Source organism: Ambystoma mexicanum, chromosome 14, assembly GCF_040938575.1.
Source record: "Ambystoma mexicanum isolate Mex_15411 chromosome 14, UKY_AmexF1_1, whole genome shotgun sequence".
Classification (NCBI taxonomy): domain Eukaryota; kingdom Metazoa; phylum Chordata; class Amphibia; order Caudata; family Ambystomatidae; genus Ambystoma; species Ambystoma mexicanum.
The window spans coordinates 211,100,944-211,128,137 of record NC_090940.1 but is presented as its reverse complement, the minus strand read 5'-3'; the positions used below and the strand labels follow the sequence as shown (position 1 = coordinate 211,128,137).

The 27,194-nt window shown below is 45.5% G+C and overlaps 1 protein-coding gene across 6 annotated transcripts in view; it reads right to left on the bottom strand.

Annotated features, from left to right (window-relative positions):
* Nucleotides 1-27,194, bottom strand: part of NIN (ninein) — a 429,800-nt gene that overhangs the window by 161,213 nt on the left and 241,393 nt on the right. For all 6 annotated transcript variants that reach the window (XM_069638956.1, XM_069638957.1, XM_069638959.1 and 3 more), the window contains exons 9-10: nucleotides 14,048-14,184; nucleotides 11,569-11,709 (exon numbers count right to left, since the gene is read on the bottom strand). In XM_069638956.1, coding sequence (XP_069495057.1) covers nucleotides 11,569-11,709; nucleotides 14,048-14,184 — 278 coding nt within the window. The remainder of the gene's footprint in view (nucleotides 1-11,568; nucleotides 11,710-14,047; nucleotides 14,185-27,194) is intronic.

Sequence of the window (27,194 nt, the reverse complement as noted above, 5' to 3'; positions counted from 1 at the left end):
AGGATAAAAGACTGCCTACATCCCACTGGGAGAATCTAACTGTTTTACCACTTACAAAGTATCTTCTAATCTAACCTCAACTTTCCTCTCCTTGAAACTGAATATTGTAATGGTGATCACAAATAAATGCTAATCTCCATCGGGGCAAGGTGAGTGTTGCCCCTGTGTGCTGTGGCTGGTTTTTACTTTTTGGTTATTTTTGTGGATTGTACTTAGGCCCCGAGGCCCTGTGCAGACCCCGCCGCCACCCCGCGCCCTCTTCCTGAATCTCCTTCCCTCCCACCTCCCGTCCCGCCCCCCTCTCCCATCGGTCCCTGGACCTTAGTGTCTGTAGTATAGCCACAGAGCAACGCTCACCAGCCCCATCTCCATCGGAGCAAGGTGAGTGTTGCCCCCGTGTGCTGTGGATGGTTTTTGCTTTTTGGTTATTTTGGGGATTGTACTTGGGCCCCGAGGCCCCGTGCAGACCCCGCCGCCACCCCATGCCCGCTTCCTGAATCTCCTTCCCTCCCGCCTCCCATACCGCCTTCCCCCTCCCCCAGCCCCTCTGCTACCGTTGGTCCTCTCGGCTCTCATTATCGGTCCTCCCAGGGCAGCCCCCTGCCGTGCAGCCCTGCGGCTAAGGGCCCTAAGGCCAAGGGCGGCTCAAACAGAGGCGGCTCCTAGAGGTGTCAGCAAGGGAAGCAGTGACCAGCCGTCAACCATCAACTACAAGGACCAATAAGGTAGGAGTGGCTGGGGTCAGGAGTAAGGGCAACCACCCTACCCTAGATCCCGAACCACTTGCCAAACCCATAATAAACAAGGTGATTACTCCCCCCCCCCTTGGATCTCTCTCCTTCACCCTCAATTTAGAGAAACATTTAATAATTACTCCAGACCTTTACAGGTCTCTCAAATCTAGTAGGGCTCTATCTCCAAATTGCATTGTATGACATCTAGATTGCATTGATAGGCCCCTCTCCCACTGTACAGGTCTCTCAAATTTAGCAGGGGATTATATGTTCAAATTACACTGTGTCGCTAAGGGAGACGGAGACTAAAGAGAGCCACTGTTAGAACCCAACTACATAACTATACAACCCTTAACTCCACCCTTACACCCCGACCAAGACAACAACTAAACTAAAAACTCAGAATCGTACAATGCTGCGCAAACGACCCACCCAGAGGGAAAGAAGAGAAGAAAGAACAAACACCCCGAAACTTCAACTAAGAACCGCAACAACAGAACACACCCCCACAGACAGGTTCAAAGATCGGACCAACACTGAAAGAAGAGACAAATCCCTTTACCTAACTCCATACCTCACTGAGACCTACTCACCAGATCGAAACAACGTGACGCCAAAACCAACTACACTGAACAACCTACCAACATCACAAAGAATGACAAACTCCACCAGATACAACATGCGCACAACTGAAGCGATAACACCATACATCACCAAAGCATGAAGAACCCCCAACCCACAACCATGTCCCCTGGAAGACGAACCAGATGAAAACAAAAACCCTAGGCTAAACCTAGAAGTACTACTTGAGAACGCCGACAACCCGAAACCTGCTCCTGAACAAGATCAGAAAATGACCCTAACAAAAAAAGGCAAACCAAGCTACACCTCTAAATTCCACTGCAATCTAATAAATGCAAGATCCATGTCAAAACACTACAGAGATCTTCGACCTACTCGACGACAACGGCATCGACATCCTCTTCATCACAGAAACTTGGCTAGACGACAACTACAAAATCACACTCCAAAGCTGCCTCCCAGCAAACTTTAAATGCCTTCAAATAAACAGGAAAAACAGAAAAGGAGGAGGCATCGCAATAGCATTTAAAGAGCAGCTAACAATAAGAACAGACGAACCACTCAACATCCCCAACTGCGAGTCCATGGTCATACACCTAACAACTAGCCCAAAAACCAACATAACATTCATCCTGGTGTACAGACCCCCAACTTATGATGCATCCTTCGTCGACAACTTCATAGAAGCCATAACCAACATAGCCATCAACCACGAACACCTAATCATACTGGGGGATTTCAACATCTGGTTCGAAGACAGTCATGCCAACTCCCAAAACTCACTGATTGAACAACTCGCCACCATGAAACTACGACAACTAGTAAAAGGGGCAACTCACTCGGCAGGACACACCTTGGACGCAATATTCGCAGAGGAAAAACTCATCACCATGGCACCGCCGATACAAATACTGTGGAGTGATCATCTCATCATCCCATTCGTAATCACTCTGCCTACTCAAGTCTACATCCAACCTCCCAAACTCACAGCCACCACAAAAAGAAACTGGAAAGACGTCAAAAAAGGCAACCTATTCGAACAACTGGAGTTAACCAAGCCCTCAACAACAGAACTAGACCTAGCTGACCTAGACGGGAAAGCGGAGATACTACACAAATGGATTGCAGATACAATCGACAAGATGGCCCCAGAAAAACCATTCACACCATCAAAAAAAAGAGCAATGGCAAAATGGTTTACCCCACTACTAAGCACCATGAAAAAGGAAAACAAAAAGATGGAAACTGAATGGAGGAAAGATTACAATCCAGACAAAAAGACAATGTTCCAGAAGCACATTCGCGCATACAAGAAGGAAATTCAAAAGGCAAAGAGAAAGCATTATGATGACAGAATCACAAATGCCACCAACACACAAAAAGAAATGTTCCGTATCATTAAAGAAATGAGAAACCCACCAGGCTGCGACAACACCCCAACCCCCTCGGAGAAACTATGCAACAACCTTGCAGACCACTTCAAAAAGAAGATCAATGACATCCGACAAACCATCCAACAGAGACCAACCAGCAGCGACTTACAACCAAACGAACCCAAATCAGAACCGCAGCGCAAACTCAATAACTACCCTCAAATATCAGCAGAGGCATTCGCAATGCTAATAAAACACAGCAAGAAAGCGGGCTCACCGATGGATCCCTGCCCCCCGGACATCTACAAATCAATCCTCGGACAAGGAACACCAGCAGAATACTTCAGAAACCTTCTAAATTTATCACTGGCAACAGGGACAGTACCAAGGATCTTCAAATCGGCTTACATCAAACCACTTCTGAAAAACACAAGCAGGGACGTAGATGACCTCTCCAACTACAGACCAATCTCCAACATCCCCTACCCAGCCAAACTCCTCGAAACCTACGTATACAAACTAACCCAAGAATACGTTGAAGAACACCACCTGCTAGACCAAGCTCAAGTCGGCTTCAGACCCACAAGAGGTACAGAAACAGCACTACTATCCATCTGGGATGACCTAAAAACAAACACAGACTCCAACACAACATCTGCCCTTATCCTGCTCGACCTCTCAGCAGCCTTCGACACAGTTAGCCATGACACCCTAACCAAAAGACTAGAAGACATAGGCATAACAGACACAGCGCTACGCTGGACTAAATCATTCCTAGCAGACAGAACTGAAACCGTCTGGATCAAACCCTTCAAATCCACCCCACGAGTCAACGACTGTGGAGTACCACAAGGATCCTCACTATCTCCATTGTACTTCAACATCTACAAAACCCCTGTAATCAGAATCTTCAAGAAACGCATCATCAAATGCTACAACTATGCAGACGACACTCAAATCATCTACAAGATCGAAGACACCCAAGCCGATCATTCAAACCTAACCGACTGTCTAAAAGAAGTCTTCAACTGGATGAATGCCAACAACCTGAAAATCAACCCAGGAAAAACAGAAATCATGATCATATCCAAAGACCAAGAGAAGGAAACCGCCATCCCGTGGCCAACAGAAATGGGATCTATACCATCACCATCTAAGGTAGTAAAAAATCTGGGAGTCCTGATGGACAACACCCTAACCTTAGAACCGCAAATAAACGCAACAGTCAAGAAATGCTTCTTCCTCCTCCACACGGCAAGAAAAATACTACCTTTCCTCTCCTTCACACACAAAACACTCACCATCCTCGGCCTCATCATGTCAAGTATCGACTATGCAAACAGCCTCTACCTCGGTATACCGGAATACCTACTGAAGAAGCTACAACGGATCCAAAACACTGCAGCCAGACTACTCCTCAAACTATCCAGAAGAGACCACATCACCCCTGCCCTAAAAACACTACACTGGCTCCCAGTAAAACAGCGTATCATCTTCAAAACAATGTGCATAACGCACAGGGCAATCAGCGGACAAGGAGCCGAATTCCTACAAAAAAAAATAACAATCTACAAGCCAACGAGACCACTCCGGTCAACCAACGAAATCCGACTGGAACAAAAACCTTACATCAAGAAGAAACTCGGAGGCACCGCTTTCTACCACTTAGCCGCGAAAACCTGGAACAACATCCCAAAATTGATAAGGAACACCAAAGACCACCTTAAATTCAGAAAATTACTAAAAACCTACCTCTTCAACACCGGAGACTAAAACCGAAACAACAATAAGACAAACGAATCATCAAAAAAGGACAGTGACAAACCGCTAGAACCGACAGAAGTACCCTGGGCACCAGCAGGGCTGACGCTGGACACAGGGGTCCACCCGCGAGACCCGGAGAAACGGATACAACTACTCCAGCCAACCCTTACCATCCCCGACCGCCCTCACAGCCACAACTAGGTCCCACGAGGCTGTGGAACAGACAAGATACCACCAATCACCACACAACCGGGTGTATGGACAATAGCAGCGGCGCTAGTCATGTGGAGGGGGGGAGGAGCATGCAAGGTTATTAAGGGAGCGGGCGGAGGGGACAGCTAGATCCTCAAACGGCCTCGAATGGAAAATCGGGCACGTACCTCCTGAGGCTCAGGGTGTACAAGCATCCCGTCGGGTAAGATTACACGAGCCCAACCGGTTTCAGTCCAGGATAGAGATGACTAACAAATACCATTAACAATTTCCTTCTCTGCATACACCTCTCAAACTCCAAACCAAACACAACCACAAACCTCTAGCGCAGCAAACCGCACGAACTTCACTACACTGCAACAACAAAACAAAAAAACACATAGACTCGCACATCAGCACACGACGACTACCGGCCGCATACACCCCAGGCCCAGCCGACGGAACCACCGGGCTGAGGCTGCCAACAGCACATCACTGCAATCTTGCACTTTTCCAGCCTCCACCCACTAACCCACCATCCCCCCCCTCTTTCAGAGCCGCCAGAGCGCCAGGGGACCACTCCGGTGGTGATAATGTTAAAGGTCATTTGTACCGCGCACTAACATTAACATATCTAAATTGCATTGATAGGCCTCTCACACTATACAGGTCTCTCAAATCCAGTAGGGGTTCTATCTCCAAATTGCACAGTACGATATCTAGATTGCATTGATAGGCCTCTCTCCCACTATAGAGGTCTCTCAAATTTTGCAGGGGATTCTGTGTTCAAATTACACTGTGTGATATCTAAATTGCATTGATAGGCCTCTCTCCCACTATACAGGTCTCTCAAATCTTGCAGGGGATTATGTCTCCAAATTGCAATGTATGATATCTAGATTGCATTGATAGGCCTCTCTCCCACTACACAGGTCTCTCATATCCAGCAGGGGATTCTGCGTCCAAGTTGCATTGTATGATATTCAGATTGCATTGATAGGCCTCTCTCCCAATATACAGGTCTCTCAAATCTAGTAGGGGTTCTATCTCCAAATTGCACTGTATGATATCTAGATTGCATCGATAGGCCTCTCCCACTATACAGGTCCCTCAAATTTGGAAGGGGCTCCATTTCCAGCCTGCATCGTGTGGCAGACAGCATTGATAGCCCTCTCGCCCACTATACAGGTCTCTCAAACTTGGTAGGGGTTCTAGCTCTAGATTGCATAGTACAATATTCAGATCTCATTGACAGATCCTTAAACCGGTCTCTCAAATTCCGCTCACCCCTAAAAGGAGACAGAACCCACCAGTGAATTACTATGAAGTGACACCCTTATTAGAGGCTAACACCTCATAAGGCATATGTCCTAGCTCCGCCCCTCCAAACCACCCTTCAAGTAGTAGATATCCTCCTTAAGCTCTCACCGCTTGCTCACTGCAGTGAACCACGTATACCGAGAAGGACCCTATCGAGAACACCTAACGATATAACCCCTAATCCACCTCCTCTGCCCCTCGCTAGACAGCAACTGAACGAGCTGACAACATCAGCCGGAAATACCACCCACAGACAGAGACCTAACTGTTAGCAGACAGCCCTCCACACACATTACGACACCACAGGACAACAGGACAACCGGACCAAAGCAGAACTAACTGGACATCAGCAAACAAAGATTAAACAACCTCTTAAAATGCCGTGCAAATGACCCATTTCGAGGGAAAGAAAAATAGAAGCAGCAAACACTCCGGAACAGCAACTAAGAACCACAACTACAGAACGCACCCACGAACTCACGAACAAGAATCTAACCAACACCGAGAGAAGAGACAAATCACTCTACTTAACTCCTTACCTCGCAGACAACGGGTCACAGAGCGAACCAACCCAACGCTAAAAGCCGCAACATCAAACTACCCCACACAATCACGCAGAAGAAGGATGAACACCACAAGAAACAACAAACACACCTCTAATGCGATAACACCTTTCATCACCAAAGCAAGAAGAACTTCCAATCGACAACCACAACTCATGGAAGACGAACCCGATGAAAACAAAAACCCAAGACAGAACCTAGAAGAACTACTCGAAGACGCTGACACCTCAAAACCCACACCTCAGCAAGAGATCGACCAGGAAGGAAATCCCAACACCGATTGGAGTACGACCTCAACAAGAAAGTCCAAGCCAAACAACACCTCCAAACTCCACTGCAATCTGATAAATGCAAGATCCATGTCAAAACACACAGAGATCTTCGACCTACTCGACGACAACGGCATTGACATCCTGTTCATCACAGAAACATGGTTTGACGACAAATACAAAATCACAATACAAAGCTGCCTTCCAACCAACTTCAAAAGCCTTCAAATAAACAGGAAAATCAAAAAAGGATGAGGCATTGCAATAACATTCAAAGGACACCTGAAAATAAAAAAACAGATGAACCGCTCAACATCCCAAACTGTGAAACTATGGTAATACACCTAAGAGCAAGCCCAAAAACCAACGTCACATTCATCCTGGTGTACAGGCCAAAGACATATGATGCAACCTTCATCGACAACTTCATAGAAGCCATCACCAACATAGCCATCAACCACGAACACCTAATCATCCTGGGGGACTTCAACATCTGGTTTGAAGACAGTCACGCCAACTTCCTAAACTCACTGACTGAACAACTCACTACCATGAAACTACGACAACTTGTCAAAGGGGCAACACACTCGGGAGGACACACCCTCGACGCAATTTTCGCGGAAGATAAACTCATCACGACGGCACCGCCGTTACAAATACTGTGGAGCGACCATCTCATCATCCCAATTCGTGATCACTCTGCCTACTCAAGTCTCCAGCCAACTCCCTAAACTCACAACCACTTCAAAAAGAAACTGGAAACACGTCAAAGAAAGCAACCTATTTGAACAACTAGAGTTAACCAAACCATCAACTACAGAACTAGAGCGAACTGACCTAGACGGGAAAGCGGAGCTACTACAAAAATGGATCGCAGACAAGATCGCCCCAGAAAAACCATTCACCCCATAAAAAAAGAGCAATGGCAAAATGGTTCACCCCACTATTAAGCACCATGAAAAAAGAAAAGAAAGAAAATGGAACTGGAATGGAGAAAAGAATACAACCCTGACAAAAAAAACACTGTTCCAGAGACAAATCCGCACATACAAGAAGGAAATTCAAAAGACGAAGAGAAGGCATTATGATGACAGAATCACCAATGCCACCAAAACACAAAAAGAAATGTTTATCATCATTAAAGAGATGAGAAACCCACCAGGCTGCGACAACACCCCAACCCCCTCAGAGAAACTATGCAACGAACTGGCAGACCGCTTCAAGAAAAAAAAAAAAAATCAACGACATACGACAATCCATACAAAACATACCAACCGACCACAACATACTACAAAGCAAACCCATCACAGAACCTCAGCACAAACTCAAAAACTACCCTGAAATATCAGCAGAGGCATTCGCATTGCTGGTAAAACACAGCAAGAAAGCTGGATCACCCATGGATCCCTGTCCCCGGACATCAGAATACTTCAGAAACCTTATGAACCTTTCTCTAGCAACAGGACTGTACCAAAGACCTTCAAATCAGCATATATCAAACCACTTCTGAAAAACACAAGTGGCGACGCAGAAGACCTCTCCAACTACAGGCCGATTTCAAACATCCTCTACCCGGCAAAACTCCTGGAAATCTACATATATAAACTAACCCAAGAATACGTAGAAAAACACCACCTGCTAGACCAAGCTCAAGTCGGTTTCAGACCCGCAAGAGGAATGGAAACAGCACTACTATCCATCTGGGATGACCTAAAAACCAATGCAGACTCAAACACAACCTCAGCCCTCATTCTACTCGACCTCTCTGCAGCCTTCGACACAGTTAGTCATGACACCCTAACCAAAAGACTAGAAAACATAGGCATAACAGACACAGCACTACTCTGGACTAGATAATTCCTAGCAGACAGAACAAAAACCATATGGATTAAACCCTTCAAATTCACTCCAAGAGTTAACAACTGTGGAGTTCCACAAGGATCCTCATATCACCACTGTACTTCAACATCTACCAGACTCTGGTTATCCGAATCTTCAAAAAGTACACATTACATGCTACAACTACGCAGATGATACCCAAATCATCTACAAAATCAATGACACCCAAGCTGATCATTCAACCCTAATCAAGTGTCTAAAAGAAGTGTTCAACTGGATGACTGCCAACAACCTGAAAATCAATCCAGGAAAGACGGAAATCATGATCATATCCAAAGACCAAGAGAACGAAACTGACATCCTGTGGCCAACGGAAATGGGAACTGCACCATCTAAGGTAGTAAAAAATCTGGGAGTCCTGATGGACAACATCCTAACCTTAGAACCACAAGTAAATGCAACAGTCAAGAAATGTTTTTTCCTCCTCCACACGGCAAGAAGAATTCTACCATTCCTCTCCTTCACGCACAAAACACTCACTATCGTCGCCCTCATCATGTCAAGTATCGACTATGCAAACAGCCTCTACCTCGGAACTGGAGAATACCTCCCGAAGAAACTACAACGGATCCAAAATGCAGCAGCCACACTACTCCTCAAACAATCAAGAAGAGAACACATTACTCCTGCCCTAAAAACACTACACTGGCTCCCAGTAAAACAATGCATCACCTTCAAAACAATGTGGATAACGCACAGGGCAATCAGTGGACAGGGAGCAGAATTCCTACAAAAGAAAATAATCTACAACCCAAAAAAACCCTCAGGTCAAGCAACAAACTCCGCCTGGAACCTAAACCATACCTCAAGAAGAAACTGGGAAGCACCTCCTTCTACAATTTAGCTGCAAAAACGTGGAACTACCTCCCAAAAGATATAAGAAACACCAAAAATCACCTAAAATTTAGAAAATTATTAAAAACCTGGCTCTTCAACACCACAGAATCAAACTGAAAACCGAAACAAAAAGGAAAAAGGGATGAGTGGACACGGACAACCCCCAGTACAGACTGTGGACATCTCTGTGTGTGAAGAAGCTCCCACAGCACCTGGACGAAGTACGCCGGTTAGAGGGGAACACAGGTGACACCCAAACTGAGATGGAGTCAACATCCCACCCAACACCCGCACTCGCCCTATAGTTGCCACCAGGTACCATAATATAGTGGAATTATTTGGGATATTAGCAATCACCACACTATCTGAGCTGTGGACATAGGCAGGTGTGCTAGCCGTAGGAGTGGGAAGGGAAGCCTGGGGGAGGAGGGAGCCAGATGTGAAAGGGACCTCGAAGGCCGGACGGACCCAGATCAGGACAGAGGTGCAGGGGTGCTCCCGAGCCCCACCTGGGGAGATTGCAGAGGTCCAGCGCCTCAATTCAGGATAATGATGCCAACTAACCAACTGCACTAACAATTTCCCCCTCTGCATACACCTCTCAAACTCTAAACCAATCACAAGCACAAACCTACAGCACAACAAACCGCAAACACTTCACTACATTGCAACAACAAAACAAAAACATATATAGACCCGCACAGCAGTACACGACGACTACCGGACGCAAAACACCCCAGACCCAGCCAACGGACCCACCGGGCTGAGGCCGCCAACAGCACATCTCTGCTCTCTTGCACTTTTCCAGCTTCTTCCCACTAACCACCCCTCCCTTCCTATTTCAGAGCCGCCAGAGCGCCAGGGGACCACTCCGGTGGTGATAGTGCACAGTACAAGTGTCCTTTAACATTAACTAATACTGACCTCAAATGACGTCACTCAGTGTGCTAGAATATGTTTAGCATACGAAAAGTGTACTCACCTACTTTATTGCTCTTGTCGAATTGAATCCCAACTTTGGGATTAATGTTACTAATAGTTGCTACTTTTAAACGATAGTCTATCCTTTATCCTTGTGTATATATAAATAAATATGCATACTATAACTTTAAGTGTGTAAGTGTTTACTTGGAAACCTGTATTTACTAATTTCATTGTACAGCTCACATTACCCCTCTTAAAATAAGCCTGGCTGCTCAGTCACACTACCAACTTGTGTAGTACCAGCCTATATTAAAAGGTGGGTAACCTAATACCTAGAGATAAGTCTTGTAAAGTCCCACACCAGTTCTTACCTAACACCCAGCATTTACAAAGTCTGCTGCTGGGGCTTATGTATAGGTATTAGACAGACATTTGCCAAGCACTGCTGTCATATTTCTAGTCAATCACACCATTTTGTCCAGGTAGTGCACAGCGGCAACGTGCCTGTCTTGGAGGCAAGACCACGCACAGCAACAGAGGTTTGAATCCTGGATCCGCTCTTACAAACCGACCTCTGGCATTAAGCACGCTACAAAAAAACCAAATAAATATATAAATCAGTGCCTGGCAAATGCTGAATACAAACCTAAACAAAAGCCCAAACTATTGGCCTCGCCAATGCTGGTCGGTTATGCCTATAACCATATGTTTGGATACATCATGAGAGATAAGCAAAGGCAACTTTCAAAGCTTATATTGACACTTGGGAAAAATGACCCTCTATATCTGGCCACACAGTGTTTTAAAAAAAATTACAACGCATTGTCAAAAATCTCTAAGTACGGATATGCCAGTGACTCCGGCAATTATTCCAAAGCGTATGTGACCCATTATACGAAAATGTATTAGGCAGGGTTTAGGATGGTTGAATAATGTAGTATGGGCATGATAAGGGCGAGGGACACTTTAAAAATGTTTTTTAAACACAGGAATGCAGCTGGGGTAAACTGGCAGCAAACTTGTACGTGGAAACACTGAGCTCACTTGGCTGATCCAATGACAGCAATAAGCAATTGGCTTTACGGGTGAGCCGCAGAGTACGCGTTGCTACCTGAGGTTGTGCTCATGCTGCTGCTCTATCGCCGCGTGGTGGTCATCAACTTCAGAGGCCAACAGAGTCTTCAGTTTTTCATTTTTATCCAAGTCAGAGCGCAGCTTTTCTATCTCTCTGGTACCTTGGTCTGTTCGTCCACTAGGAAGGAAAGGTGCACACTACGGATTAACGAGTGACGTGAGAACTTCATTTCACACATGCATTTTTCCAGGTTATTACCGAATATAAGGGAGTGTGCTTCTCCCTTTATCTACTGTTGCAGGGTGAAAATATACATGAACCTTTCTTTCTAGTTTAACCATCAATGTTAGCATGCATTTTGTATAGTGTTACTCTACATCTGCGGTGCTTGAATTCATTGCTTATATACATTTGGTTCACAGAGCTAGGCTAAGGCACCACGCTGACATTTCCGGGGCATTTAGGGTTCTGGCTTTCCCCACGGGTGCAGCATATGGACACAATCGTTCATATACAGAACTAACGGTAGGTGACTCAAGAGTTGCCAACTGGCCTCAGGTTGTCAGGGTAATCCTCCTGCAGTTCTTGCTTTTATTTTTTATAAACGTCCACAGGACTTTGGACTCTTCTACTTGCATTTTAATTTGTTCAATTATACATCTGGGTCTGTGCACCGCAGCTAAAAAATGTTTTTGGCTAAAAACGTGGGGCACAAGGGCGATATTGGTGGCATGGGTCCAGCTGCCAACTCTCATGCTCCACATTAACGGCATTTCATTCATGATCCACAAAAAACAGTATGCAACCTCTCTCTTACCTTACTGGCTGCCAACTCCTGCCAACCCCACCCACCAAATTTGAAAACTCGTAATGCACCCGGCCCTCGACTGTCCGGAGCCTCGCCACACATGCCAGAACCCAAGAACGACGCAAACAGGGCACCTGATCGCCAGACCCGCCCTGAAAATGATGCTTCAGCATAAAGGAAGGGACCTTGGCACAGCTGTGGTGCTAAGGGCAGTACACTCCTTCAAAAACGCTCCCCCTGACCTGCTCTGATGATTGCTTTATCAAATCCAAGTGATCAATACCACCAACACCAAAACACATCCAAGGAAAGCAGCCATCACTCAGACATCCAGAGTATATGATATGTTACATTAGAGTGTGCGCTGGAGGCTTCAAAGTAACTACCCTTCCAACCACCTGTTCCCCAATGGTCTTTCAACATGCAGTGACAACGCAGTAAAATACTTACTAATCTTACTAACCGGGTGCAAATACATCCTATCAGCAAAAGAAACCCCAGCACACGAGCACTAAGCAACCTCCCTATACATCGAATTCAACCAGCAGAAAGAACATGGCGAACAATCAATGATATACTGACTGCACAGACTTCTGATCAACAGCAATGTCCTAGCAGCTGCAGGAATGGTAATGCATTGGAATATGAAGCATCCGCACAGGAAAGTGATAACATACAAACGATCACAAATTACATTTGCAAATGAGCATGTGATCGCTTATCGTTATTGAAGATGAACCAATGGACCTAAAGTTCTTTTTTTTACCACCAAGTGGTTTTTAGGGTGTGCTGCCCTCGCCGACGGCTACCTCCTTGGTCCTTTTCCTCCAGTTCTACTCCAGTGTCCAGCACAGAGGCACTAACTAGAGGGTTTGCACCCCACTGACATGATTTAAAAGTTCTACCATTACAAATTGAGGATTGAAAAATGTAGCTGTGCCCACTCGCCATCTACACAAAAACAGGTTCCTCACCAGTGGAGAGTTTACTACACTTCAGTCTATTTGAAGGTGCAATTATCATGAGTGTTACCCGAATATATATATATATATATATATATATATATATATATATATATATATATATATATATATATATATATATATATATATATATATATATATATATATATATACATATATATATATATATATATATATATATACACATACACACACACACACTAATTACATAGGTTTCTAGATCACTTCCTTTAAACGCTGCTTCCCCCATTACCAAAACATCAGAAGACTTTAAAGCAGGAAACACATAAGATTACATCAGAGGTCATGGCCAGCATACATGATTTATATGAAAAGCCTTTTCAAGCTGAGCAACAACCCTGCAGTCTACGTAGTTCAGGGGGAAGAATAGGGACAGGCCATAATAATTTAGGAAGCCAAGATGTAATGGCTCACTTTAACGAATCCCTATAAATTTACTGATTTTAGGCAAAAAGAGCCTTCTAGAATCGAAAAGAGTTGGACTGGCTCAAAAAAGTACTGACTTATTTCTGATGTTTAAAGGTGCGAGTGATAAGTGTTTAGCGGGATCACATAACATGCTAGAGATTGATTAATCCTGATGTTGCTCTTAAGGAAAGGGATGTATAGATGGTCAATGTTCACCACATGATTAGACCTTGACGTGCGTTTTATAGATCTGAAAACGTTATGCTTAACTTTCAAGCACAGGGCAGAGACATACAGTAAATGGCGGATCTCGGATTTGAAGCTGGCCAGCACAGCCCGATGGATCTCATTCTTGGTGATTAGCAGCTCATTCTCCAAGGCCATGGTGAGTTCCGTCAGGTTGATCTTGCCGTCCATGCCGAAATCCAAGGCCTAATGAAACAGAAGTACATTATCAACCCACGCAGCTGCACTGCAGGTACTCTAGCAGAAATGCTACGGTCCAAGAGGTTTTCTGAGGAACTGTAGGAATGCAACCAGTAATTTGTAAATAGACAACAAAGACAATTCTAAGGGAGCAGCTGAAAATCCTGCCGCATTGCCAAATTTAGCCTGCTAAAACATCATGTCCAAAACGATACGGTCATCGGTGGACGACATACAGGGTATAGTATAATACAGAGTCAGAGATTTGTAAGAGCTACTTTTAGGGGAGCATGAGAACTGGCAAGACCAGCGCATGAGTACATGTTACGAATACCAAGTCTGCTTCATTGCTGCATTGGGAAAAAGGCTTTGGTTCATCTACCCGAGCACATCTACAAACATGTATAGGATGCTTAGGATGCTTGCATCTCAAAAGGAACATGCTGCTGGCACAGATGCACCAACATTTACATTATGCAGGAAACCAAGATCAGGCGACTAATCCATCCAACAATGTTTTAATCAGACTGCAAAGTATCCATGGGTTAAACTGCCAGACAGACGTAAAAATCAAACAGAACATCCATGCTTGAACAGATCACTTCATCCAGCTTAGAATGGCTGAACGGGTAGGAGGAGCCCGCCCGTGGAGGACAACTTAATAAGAGGGCCACAACAGCGGAAATGTGGTATTTGTGTGAAGAAAACAATGTGGCGTTTCCTAAAGTATGCCCAAGCTCTATGTGCGAAGAAGGGGCCTTCAGGAAGAGTATGCAAAACTGAAAGCCCAGGAATTCGTTCTGGCCACAATCAGGTGGGTGCTGGTGTACAAAGCAAGTGGGGGCTGCCTATACAGCCTTGCAGCAGCTCAAGCAGGAGAGAACATGTGCGTTGGTAGCAGTAGGACCTCTGAAGAATTATTTTGTTTTTCAACTAAAATTAGCAGAGCATTCTTTTTCTGATCATATAGCCAGTTGTGGAAGAGTTTTCGTGCGATTGGGCGAAATGCAGGGTTGGACAGGAGAAGTCAGTATACGGCTAAAACATACAGGAGGGGTTACATTTATAAATACAGATTGGTTCCCTTTTCTTCTTCCACGTCAATTATAGCAGCTTACATGGGTCGAAATTGCTGAGAGCGTTGATGGCAACAGCTAACCAGGGCTACTTTTGACTCCAAGTGCCAACTAGTGCCACAAACATTCATGCCAGGGAATGGTGGAATCTATAACTTTCAAAATTACAGATGTTGCCATCTATTGTATATATATATATAATGCCGCTGCTGCTAGTGTGACTGAAGCACATCTCACCTGTTATGATGTACACACAATGGTACTCCTCAAAATCGACTATGGTCTTTACAGTGGCTAACACTTTTACAAACAATTCTTCTTAACCAGGTGGTTAATTAATGAACAGTTCCGTTTTAGGTTCGTAAAGAAGCTATATATTAACATTAAAAAAAATTGGTCCCGGATGCCCTGCGCTAGTTAATTAGATAGATGGATATCTACACAAATGTTTTTCAAAACCTAGTGTGGTTTTATTAGAGTTTTCATACCGGTCATGAATACCGCTCGGTATATACACACATGATGTTCATAGTCATTGATTCATTGTTGTTGTAGAATCAATTAATACCATCATGTGTATATACTACGCGATATTCATGACCTCTATGAATGTCATACATATAACAAAAATGTCCATACAACAAATGTATTGTTTACAAATCCAATCATGTCACACTCATCCCTTTTTTTGTCACAAATATCACCTTCACACATGTATGTAAATGAAACAGCCTTGAAAAGGACCGTTGAGGTCGAAACATGCGTTGGTTTACCACTCATGACTATTTGTCTAAAAACACAAATAAAACCACAATGGGTTTTGAAAAACGTGTGTAGATATCCATGTACCTAATAACTAGCGCAAGGTATCTGGGATCAAACTAGATTTTATTTCACAAAAGGAAGTGTGGGCAGCATCTCCACCTACCCGCGACCACGCAGCTAAAAGACCCTAGCCAACAATAGAGTGAAGCAAAAGAGGAGCTGGAACGGGAAATTAAGGCCATTAGCACCCCAGGTTATCAAAGCGGTATCCCGCTGTAGGAATGAAAATCCTTTTCCAAGATGGTCGCCATGGAAAGGGAAGTGGGGCCCGTGGGAGGCGAATGGAAGGAGCTGATGTGGCGGCGGCACCCGCCGAAATAAGGTAAGTAGTGGTGTGAGGAGGAGAAGAAAAAGAAATTAAATAAAAAAATGGGGTGGGAGTGAAGATGGCGATGGGGGAGGCAGTCGGTGGTTCAAGCCTGCTTTCCCAGCCATCTGATTGGCTGGCTCACCTGCCCGAGTCATTTTGCTAAATTAATGCCCTCTGATTTTCTTCATTAGCACCAGACTACGGTTTCATTTTAGGAGCAGACTTATGCAGTGCATTAATTATTACAGAAATACTAAGCTGATATGCATGGCCGGGAGGTAGTTTGAACATTACTGATGTGCATCTTTAGGAGATTCTGAATTGGAAGCAGATACGGCTTTCATCTGACATGAGGTCACATTGAAAAACCTGACAGTTTGGCAGAAGAGGTAACTTTTTTTGACAAATCTGGAAGGAAAAAAAATGTATTGCTTTAGTGTTGGCTCTAGGATGACACTTTAGCACCACCTGGAAGGAATTAAGGCAAACTCTTTACAGAGCTAGACATTTGGAACAAAGGAAAATGCATCAGTTATGGTTTAGCTTGCCTGTATACCTACACCTGTGCTCGCTACATCCCACAGCCTTTCTGTTGAAACACTAACACACAGCCATCTTGTATACTGATTTCTACAGAGACAGATTTGAAGACAAGGCAGACAGATTGCCTTTTCATCCCATGACCTTTGTAACAGTCTCATTTTGCCACAGGCCAATGCCATCACATTGGTCGAAATTAACAAAGCAGGACGACAGACTGGAGGGTGTGGGGAAAGGTTTGGTACCTTTACCCCTGCTCTCCTGTCTGCCACCCATTCTGGGAGTTAACTAACGGATGGTGGGAGAAGAGAACAGCACCTCGGACCACTCCACCGCCCTCCTGCCCCCCCCATTACCCTCCACACACTCTTGATGTCCAGTTTCTGTTTTTTCAGTAGGTTAGGGAGCGGCCGCGGGGACCATTAGAAGGAGAACGCTGTAATAATGCACTCCTTTTACTGTGGTGACCTCATAGTACCTATAGACGTGTAATGAACGCAGCATCAGAGTTCCCTCTTCTGTGCAGCCTCCAAGTTCCTTAACCCACCTATCCCTTCCCAATAAGCCAAGTGCCGTAATAATGGACCAGATTCAACAATGCAATGGATAACATGCAAGTATTTTATTGTAAATAAAGGACCTCAGCAGCATTGGGCATAAGCGCCATTATCCCCGGTTTCTGTCAAAAGAAAACCGCGCACGAGGACACGCCAAGGATGCCAAAATAGAATGTCACCACACGCGCCTACAATGCTAAGATACAACTTATGCTTCTCCTTATACAATGCATAGATAAAACTATATTAAGGAATTAAATTATATACACTGCAATAAATAAGTTCATATCCGCTCTAATACAACCATTAAAAACCCAACATATGATGAAACACCCACTGCTGGTATTACTCTACAATATTGTCCATATAGATTACTTAACACTGTTAATATGACAGTAAATCTAGGTGTACTGAATGATGTTCTGCATATTTTTATCCGTCTTCATAATCATCATACTTTATGCATCTTCTCGCCAGAGTAGAAACTTCTCCTCTACTCCACCACCACTACCACTACACACTTCTTGTTCTCCTTCCATACAATAGTTCTCACTCTCTCGCAACTCCTCTGACCCAGCCAACTGATTCCCTCCGACCTCTCGATTTATATGTACGCAGGGGTTTGCTTTTCTGCCCCAACACAACCATTTTTATACCAGTCATCACGTCAATCCACTAGCACACTGTTCTCAACATTCCCTGAAGCTTGTTCCATAACATCACGGTTCCAAACAATCGGTACCCGATCCATCCTCCACCTTTTCCCCATCACTTGTCACCACATGTCTCCTGCCCACTCTTGTACCTTGAGCACCACTTAGGTACACTAATAGGTTTCTTCACTCTTATGACATCACCCATAAACTGAAAACTCGTCCTCCTTTCCCACCACCCTCTTATCTGCACCTTCCGACAGCCAATGTGGATGTACTCTAGAACCGCATCTCCCTCCCCTCATCTTCTCAAAAGGCGATACCCTGTCGCCACATGTGGTGTGTTTTGTATGCGGTTAAAATTTCTCAAACACACCCTCCACGTCATGCGCCAGGTGGATTGTCTCTTTACCGATACCATTTACGTGTTCCACCAGTCCATTAACCCCAGGTTTGTAGAAGGATTTGATGATTTTCAATTCCATGGGAACCCATATATTTTTGCATTTCACATGAGACTAGCCGCACACCATTGTCTGATATTAATATTAGGATAATCTTTCCAAGTTAAACTTTCTCGATAATCAATTACGCTTCTTGTAATGATCTCTACAAATTTCACCTCGAACCACCTAGAAGCATAATCAACAAAAACAATAGCAAACCTGTTTTCTTGTCCTAATAAAACCCATGAAATCGATCACTAGCTTTTCCCCACACCCACTCAGGTATATCCACTCTGCCTGTTTCAATGCTCTGTGTCTTTATCGACTTACCACTCATTCTTCAGGGGATGCACGACCCTGCCTAATCATCAACGATAACATCCATCCCCGGGCCACCAAAACCTTGCCCTCAACCTCTGTTTGATCAGGCTTTTCCCCAAAGGGCTACCATGAGCCCACCTCGTGGGAGGTATCGATCTCTCTCCTTGCCAACCCTAAATCAGACCAGCTCAACTCGCCCCTCACATTGTAGTAAGGAGAACAAATGTGTTCTCCCGCCTTCCATCTGTTATGCTCACCTGCACCCCACAGGGGTGTCGATCGAAACCCGACAGCTGCGGTCTCTTTCAACGTGATGCGTAGTGCAGAGATGACTGTCTGGACTGGCCCGCCTAGTCTTGTCTGCTGGACCTGAAGAAGTATTTTCCTGCAAGTGGAGACAGGGATTAACCACCTGTGGGTTTTAGTGATGGCCTCCCAACTGTTCTCGATCTCCCCCACTAATCACCTCCGAGATCCCCTTAGTAACCGCACCTTATGTTCGTAAAAGATGAGCTCTCCATCCTGCGTGTCTTGCAGGGGCGCGTAGATACCAGTTACTTCACTGGTTTGAAGGCGTTGGGAGAGTTCCATTAAGTATTGACTCTGAAGTCCCTGACGGGATTGGTAAGTATCAAGTTCAAAGAGTTCAATGTGCCTGATGTTCTCTCTTGTCCCCTTCCTTCCTTAAGTTGCAACTGAGTTTGTGAGAAGGTGGTCTCGTAGCTGCTGCTGGCGTTCAGATAAGAGTCGGTTATCCAACTCTGTCCGGTAAATACTGCATGCGTTAACGTGTTGTTTTTCTCCCTCTTTACAGATGCAGCATATGCAAATGTGAAGAGTTATGGAATAATACCGCCGGTGGTAAGTTTATGGTGGTAAGAGGTTGTATTTGTTGATTCCCTCGGCTCACCGTGTTTTTTCTTGTGTCCCATAGGTGCCGGATTACGGCGAAGAAATGATGGAGACAGTGCCAGATCGAAAGATGCTGTGAGAACTGGTGAGTATGGCGCCGTGCTGGAGCTGGCGAAGCGACGCGTGTAGGACTGATGTACTTTCCAGGTCCGGAGATGAAATGGTTCCGGAATTAGGTGAGGAATTTGAAATAAGTTCGTTTTCTAACCTCGTCCTTTTTTTCTTCTTTATTCTAGGAGCTCTGGATTGGAGGCGGGCGTGGCAGAAGACTGGATGCTGGCTGCAGGCACAGTGAGCGTCAAGCTGCTAGATGCAGAATAACTCGAAGCATGTGCTGCTGTTCGGGTGTGGTTTAAATAGCCTCCAAAGTAGTTCCAGGTAAGAAGTTCCCTAGAGCCACGCTCGAGTAAAAAATAGTCCCTGTAACAAAATAGTCCCATCCAGGCCTCATGTAGGCTTGGACTCTTTTGCAGCATGGTCTGCATCAGGTAAGTAAAGTCTATGAGCCTGGCGCCTATGGCGCCAGGACTGAACCCAGACAGCCCCTAGCAGGGGCTGCTGAGGTTTAAACAAATGTCTGGATGCCTGCTCCCGGAGCTGAGGGCCTTGGTCCTGATGCCCGGGGGTAGGCATCAGGACAGCATCCCTTTTCTGTGTTCACTATGGCCAGCATCATTTCTTCATCTGTTTCACCTCTTCTAGCGAACTGACTTGGAGAAAGCACTGCTCAGTCTGCTCTACTTGCACAATCCACTCTGCACATATATCACGCTCTTGGACTTTAGCATCCATAGGTCCTCTAGATAGAAAAAAATTGCCACAGTATTACATCGTCCAGAGATATGCTCCACCACAAAATGATATCCTTGCAATGCCGCCAAACACCTTAACCTCTCGTTGAAAACAGATGCATCAATGGTGTGTGATCGTTCCCGATTTTCTAAAGAATGCACCAAACATAGATCCTAAAATATATGGACGTCCAGTGACACGGCAAACTCTCTAATTCTATGGCAGAATACCTTGCCTTACTTTCTGTTAAAGCCTGAGATTCAAAGGTTATGGGTACCTCGACACCCCTATAAAGTTGACTAAGCACAGCCCCCATACCTCGAACGTCACAATCGTCACAGCCGCTGGATCAAACCTATATAACGTGGGCGTGGTCGCCACCTCCTACATTCCCGAAAATGCTTTTTTTCTTCACTCACCCACAACACAATACCTTTGCACCTTTAAGAGATCACGTAAAACAGCACACTTTGCTGCAACGTTCTCTACAAACTTTGCGTAATATTTGATTCATCCTAAGAATGATCTTTTATCATCCTTATTCTTGGGTGATTTCACCTTGAGAATAGCGACAACCATCTCAGGACGAGTTTCCAAGCCTTCTTTTGGCCCAAGTATGACACCTGAAGTTCTTTGAATTGACATTTATCCTTCTTAACGGTCAGCCTCACTCTCTAACCTCTGCAACACTTCACATACTCTTACGTCATGCTCCACTTCAGTTTTGGCACCCACTAGGATATCATCTAGAAACATTCGACTCCAGGAATATCACCTAATAAATCCTCCATGATCTTCTAAAACATGGCCGATGCTGAGGACAGACCAAACGGCATTCTCTTGAATTGATATGCCCCCATGTGAGTGATAAACACAGTTAAAGCACGAGACAAAGAACATAAATCCACCACGGGACAAAGGATATAAATCCACCTGATGGTAAGCAAACGAGAAGTCCAGATGACTGCATCATCCCGCCTCTGCCATAGTTGTAAGCATCTCTTTGACTTTCGGTAACGGATACCAGTTAACCCAAATACTCTGGTTTAGATCTCTCCAATCTACACATAATCTGAGCGACCATCAAGACACTGCTTGACAACAATCGGGGACAGCCACTCACTACTCTCTATTGGTTCAATTATGCCCTACTGACATAAGCCCTGTAATTGTTCTCTCACACAGAGATACAGTTCTGGTTTTATACACACACAGCACAGCCTTCGCTGACAACTGGATCTTATGGCAACCACCACCCAATTTCCAAATGCCCTTTCAAAACAACTCTACATTTTGATGCAACTTCCTCAGCAAATATCTGATCGGTTTACATCAACTGTTCTTACTTGTTGCTCCTTTCCCGGATGCAAATCCAATCCTAACTTCCCTGGGTGTTGCCATCCAAGCATACAATCACCCTTGGTTGTTACGTACACCTTTGCTCAAATATGCTTCGTACCATATGTAATTGTGTCCCACACAAAACCATTGCATCAATCTTTCCTCCTCCACAGGCACAGACTGGGCCATAAAATTGTCTCGGCACCAATGAAAAAGGGGCCCATAGTTGTAAATGACTATTCATTCCTTTTGTGTCACCCAAGGTTTTTTTTAATATCAAATGTGATGCAAATTGTGCATTTTAAAGAATATGTATTCAGCAACACGTGTCAAAACAATTAGCTGCATAGTGAATTATCAAACTGGCCCTCACCGGCCAGAAAGTGGCCCACTTTGACCAACAAAACTGGCCCACGTCAGCATTTTGCATTTTTTGGTTCGGCCATGGGCCCATTGCCCTATACTCCAGTCCGGGCCTGCTCCGCCATAGGCTTTAGGTCACTAGTGTGCAATCTGTGCTTCTTCCCTACCCAGATCTCTTTATACTTTCCTGGTGCAATGGTATAAGGTGAACCTGAATTAGCTAGCGCTTTCACAGTACATCCTGTCCCAGCTATCTCCACTTGAGGAGGTACATATTCACCTTCCTCATCCTCCCCCAATGAGAACCACTTTGTTAGACCATTCCACTTTCTCCTCTTCCAGATATGTTATGATATTGTCATTCTCTGGCATTCTATTGGTTTAACACAACCTAGCGAAATGACCCATTTTACCACATTTCCTACACTTGACCCTCCCTCATTGCAGGACACTCTTTCACCTTCATGGCATGCTTCTCGAATCTGCATCCCGTGCATTGGCCTTTGGGCACCACTTGGTACTGAATCTGCCCACCATTAGCTGCTGCCGTTGTTTTTCTTTATAACACATACCTTTGCATCTCCCCCCGCACCCTCTCTGTTGCTCTCTACCTCTTTCACAACCTGCACATTTTCCTTACTGCCATCGCCATTGACCTCACTTGCTTGTTAATTACACTCCCTTGGCGATCGACAATGCCTCTTGCAATGGTGGGTTTTTAGCTGGCCATTAGAGTTGCTTAATTTTAGGGTTTGAGTGTGCATCATCAATTCATCACGAATGTATTAACCCCCCCCCCCTCCATGTGAACTCGCACAATGCCAGCAAACCCCTTAAATCAGCTATTAAAGCATCCACAGATTCACCCACATTGTTTTCTCGAAAAACAACATCTCTCCAACACTACATTTATCTGTTTAGCAAACTGTGCCTCTAATTTCTTAATCGCCCTTCTATACCGTCCACCACCCTCATCCTTGTCACGCCCCCTTCTGCACCCACCTCCACATCTGGTCATTTCTTTTTAACTCTGACTGCCTGCGCCCCCCCAAAAAGTACATCAACGTTGAACCCTTCCTTTCGTCAGAAAATACCTCCCTCCACCCAATGGGATAAAATGAACTTGAATAGATATTTCCAGTCTTCCCATGAATAGGAGGCTCTCCCGGAGTAGCCAAAAATGTTGGTGGTGGATCAAAGTTCTGCATTTTACCACCTACTTCTGTACTCTGCACTGTTCCACTACCAATTGATTGGCCTTAGTACACAATCCGTACAATCTGTGATCTTCACCCTCTGCACTCCGCAGTGTTCCTCACCGGCGACATGACAGCCGTGCTATTGAAATGCAGTCATTGGCAGGACGAAGTCTGGCACAGCCAATCCAGAGTTGAAGTGCCGAAGTTGAAATTTCCAGCCTATTCAAAATACTTTCCAGCCATACGAGTCTCGGGCAGTGCAAACATATGGTTCCCAGTGCTATGTATGATTCCAGGGCTGTACAAGCAACTACCTTCGTTCTTCCCTGTATTGCTGGTGCAGTATCGACATACTGGGGAGCAGGTGCAAGATGGGGAGCAGGTGCAAGTGGATCTAGATCACCTGGCCTAATCCCTGCCCACCTGGTGCCTTCCTGCCTGCCGCTCTTTTTCCCTACTTAAGGAGCCCTCCAGCCTCTTTTCCTTTGCAGATGAGGAGCAGGTGCAAGTAGATCTAGGTCACCTGGCCTAAGCGCCACCCACCTTCTTAGCCCTGCTTCTTCCTTCCTGTTCTTAACTATTAGATCAAGGGCGTCTCTCGCCCGGGCCTCCTAAGTGAAGGGCTGACGAAGAAAAGGGCAATTCCTGTTCGGACCAGGAGGACCCAGGGCCCGACCCCCTGCTCAGACAGCAGATAAGCATGCACCAACATGTGTTACTCCCTCTGTCCCTCACAGGTCATCCCGACCCCTCTGGTTCCCCCCCCCGTGATGTTCCCTTGTGCCCCCACCATTCTCGCACACAGGTGTCGCATGTTTTGCTTGATTCTTCTACCCTGCTCCCCCCTCTCCCCCCTCAAACCTACTTCTGCAGGAGTCTGTCCTAATACATTCTGGTTTCACCATCACCGTCTTGTGGCCAATGCTGGATTTGACTTTATGGACTTCATTCATTCACAGTGCGTCACCCTTTCGCAACTCTCACGCTGGACTTCCTCAGTATCTTGTACTCACGGTGGGCCTGAATCATGCTGTTCCCCATCTTCATCTTGTATCCTGGCTTGCAAAAATTATGTGTTACTACTGAATTCTGCAATTGTATTCACTCTCCCCACTTGCTTCTCCACTCTTTGACTTCTAACTCTCTGTTCTCTCCTCCTTTCCCTTCTCCCCTTTCCTATCTCCTCTCCTTACTTTCTTCTATGCACTTACGCTATCAGAATTCGTCCCTGGACCGAGTATGATAGCAACCTCGTCTGTCTCCTCCCTCCTCCCCCCTCCCCTTACTGGTTTTTTCCTCCCCACCCCCCTCCAGCACTATCTGAAATGTTGTCTGGCCTAGTACGATAGTCGCTTGTTTTGTATCTCCCCAACCTTTCTGCACCCCTCTCCCTCACCTCTTGTTTTTCTCCGGCTCTACCAGAAATGTCATCAGGGCTAGTACGGTAGTCGCCTGTCTGTTTCCATTTCCTTCCCACTCTCCCCCTCCCTTCCTTATCTATGTCTTAGCTCTTGCACTATCTGAAATGTCGTCAGGCCGAGTACGATAGTTAATTTCACATCCTTACTGTTCATGGCCTGTAAGAATGTCATTGTATTTTCCCTTGTTCCCTCCGTTGCCTGGCGTTATGATGGCGGCTGTGTGCATACTCGTCGCCCTTGGGAACGCCTCCAAATCTGCCATACCTCCTCCTCACCGGCAAACCAACACTGGCAGTCCCCCAAACAACACCCGCCACTCATACCATCAGGGTAGACACCACTTGCCTGCAGGCAGTGACCGGATCGCTCTATGGTGACAGCAGCACCGTCCGCAAACTCCTGGACACACCGCTGAGACCGCCTTGGCACGGAACCCTGCATGCAAATTCTCCGGTTCACAGATGGCCACGCCTAATGACTGGACAATTAGCCACAGCCGCCTTGGGTGCTACTCTGGTTACTCAGCCAGTGGAAGCCGCTTACTAGGGTCGCCGCGACCCGCACTCGCTTGTTGAGGTGCTTCACCGAACCACCTCGTTCCCACAAATATGCAGGATACCAGACCAGATTCGTCGATTCAATAGGTAAGATCTAAGTATTTTATTGTAAATAAAGGACCTCAGCAGCATTATGCATAAGTGCCAGTATCACCAGTTTCTAATTGTCAAAAGGCAGCCGCACGTGATGGCACTTGAAGGATTACAAAATAGAATGTCACTGCGCGCGCCAACAATGCTAAGATACAACACCAAGGAAGAGAGATGAGGAAGGTTGGCAGCTGGACAGAGGTCCGAACGGGACACCACAGTCTCTTTCGACATACAGGATCTTAAATGTCTGGAAAATGAGAATACCAGGCATATGGTGCAGGTACCAAGGCAGACAATAGAATACCTAAATACATGATGGTAGTAACTGCCAAATGATGGCAGTACCATGGAAACTATAGGAATAGTTAAGAATGGTAATATATTGTAATGCAAAGGCGTTGTGTATAGCTCAACTTGTGCCATATTGGCAGCCACTAGATACTAAGAGCATCAACGGATGTTAGTGTGACGAGACAATGAGGCAAAACCGGAAGAGCGGATTAATTCAGATCGAAAGCATGTGCTCGCTGCGTCATAGCAGGTCTCTAAGCGAGTTATAGTCCGAGCACTAGGGGTGTGTGTACCCAGATGGTAGCCCCTGGTGTAGGTATTCTGCTTGGTTTGCTTCCGAGGAGGCCAGCCCTGAAAGCAAAGATGGGTCAAGGGGTGCTGCAGGCTGTGTCTGTGAGAAAAGCTGAGGGGCGGGGGTTGTAGTGTGGAGGGGAGGTGCTACCATGTGGTCACCTGAAGTGTGTGAGCAGCTAGTCCGTGTGTGAGCAGCTAGTCCATGTGTAATGTAAAGTGGATATTAGAGCGGTGATCAGATTGCAGGGAGCACACAATTAAGTAACCACATGAATAAACAATCAATCAAGAAGCACTGTAAATAAAGCAGCAGGTCAGGGAGTAGCATGGAGGAGGAGGAGGAGGCCATAATTCAGGAGCAAAACATGAAGCAACAGCTGAGGAGTAAGACATCAATCAAAAATTGCAAAGAGGCAGTTGCTCGCTCTCAAGAGGCCTCGGCGTGAGAACTGAACCCCAAGGTCAGGGTAAGCCCCAACTGCACCATCTCAGGGGTTTAAAACAGGGATTGACTAACAGATGAGACAAGTCACTAGCAGCAGCAGCAGGACTGATATTATAGTGGCACACCAAAGGGGATCTAAAGTACCCTTCTTAAGACCGCTTGACCCTCACAGGGCTGTTGGAGATCTCTCTGCATGGAAAGTGTGCTCTCAGCCACTCATAGCACCAACGCTGCAGTGTGTGAGGAACTAGCAAGGTGCAAATACAAGGTATATCATACCAACAGCAGGCAAGGGTTGCGACTCTCTGGGCATATGATGGCAATAGATGGAGAATAACTAGTGTGATTACATGACTGGTAATAATCCAGCCATATAAGATGTAGGACAATAACTGCCAAAAAACGCGAGTTCATCTGCATGGTGGCAATCACTGGTAAATAATGGCAATATGTTAGGAGTGTGCTTCAGCATATCATGCCATTGCCTGGCAATGAAGGTCATGGGTAGGGTGGCAACAGATGTAACATGTTGCCAGTACCTAGTGTGTGTCCGTGCATGTGTAACAGTGTGTTTCCCGTG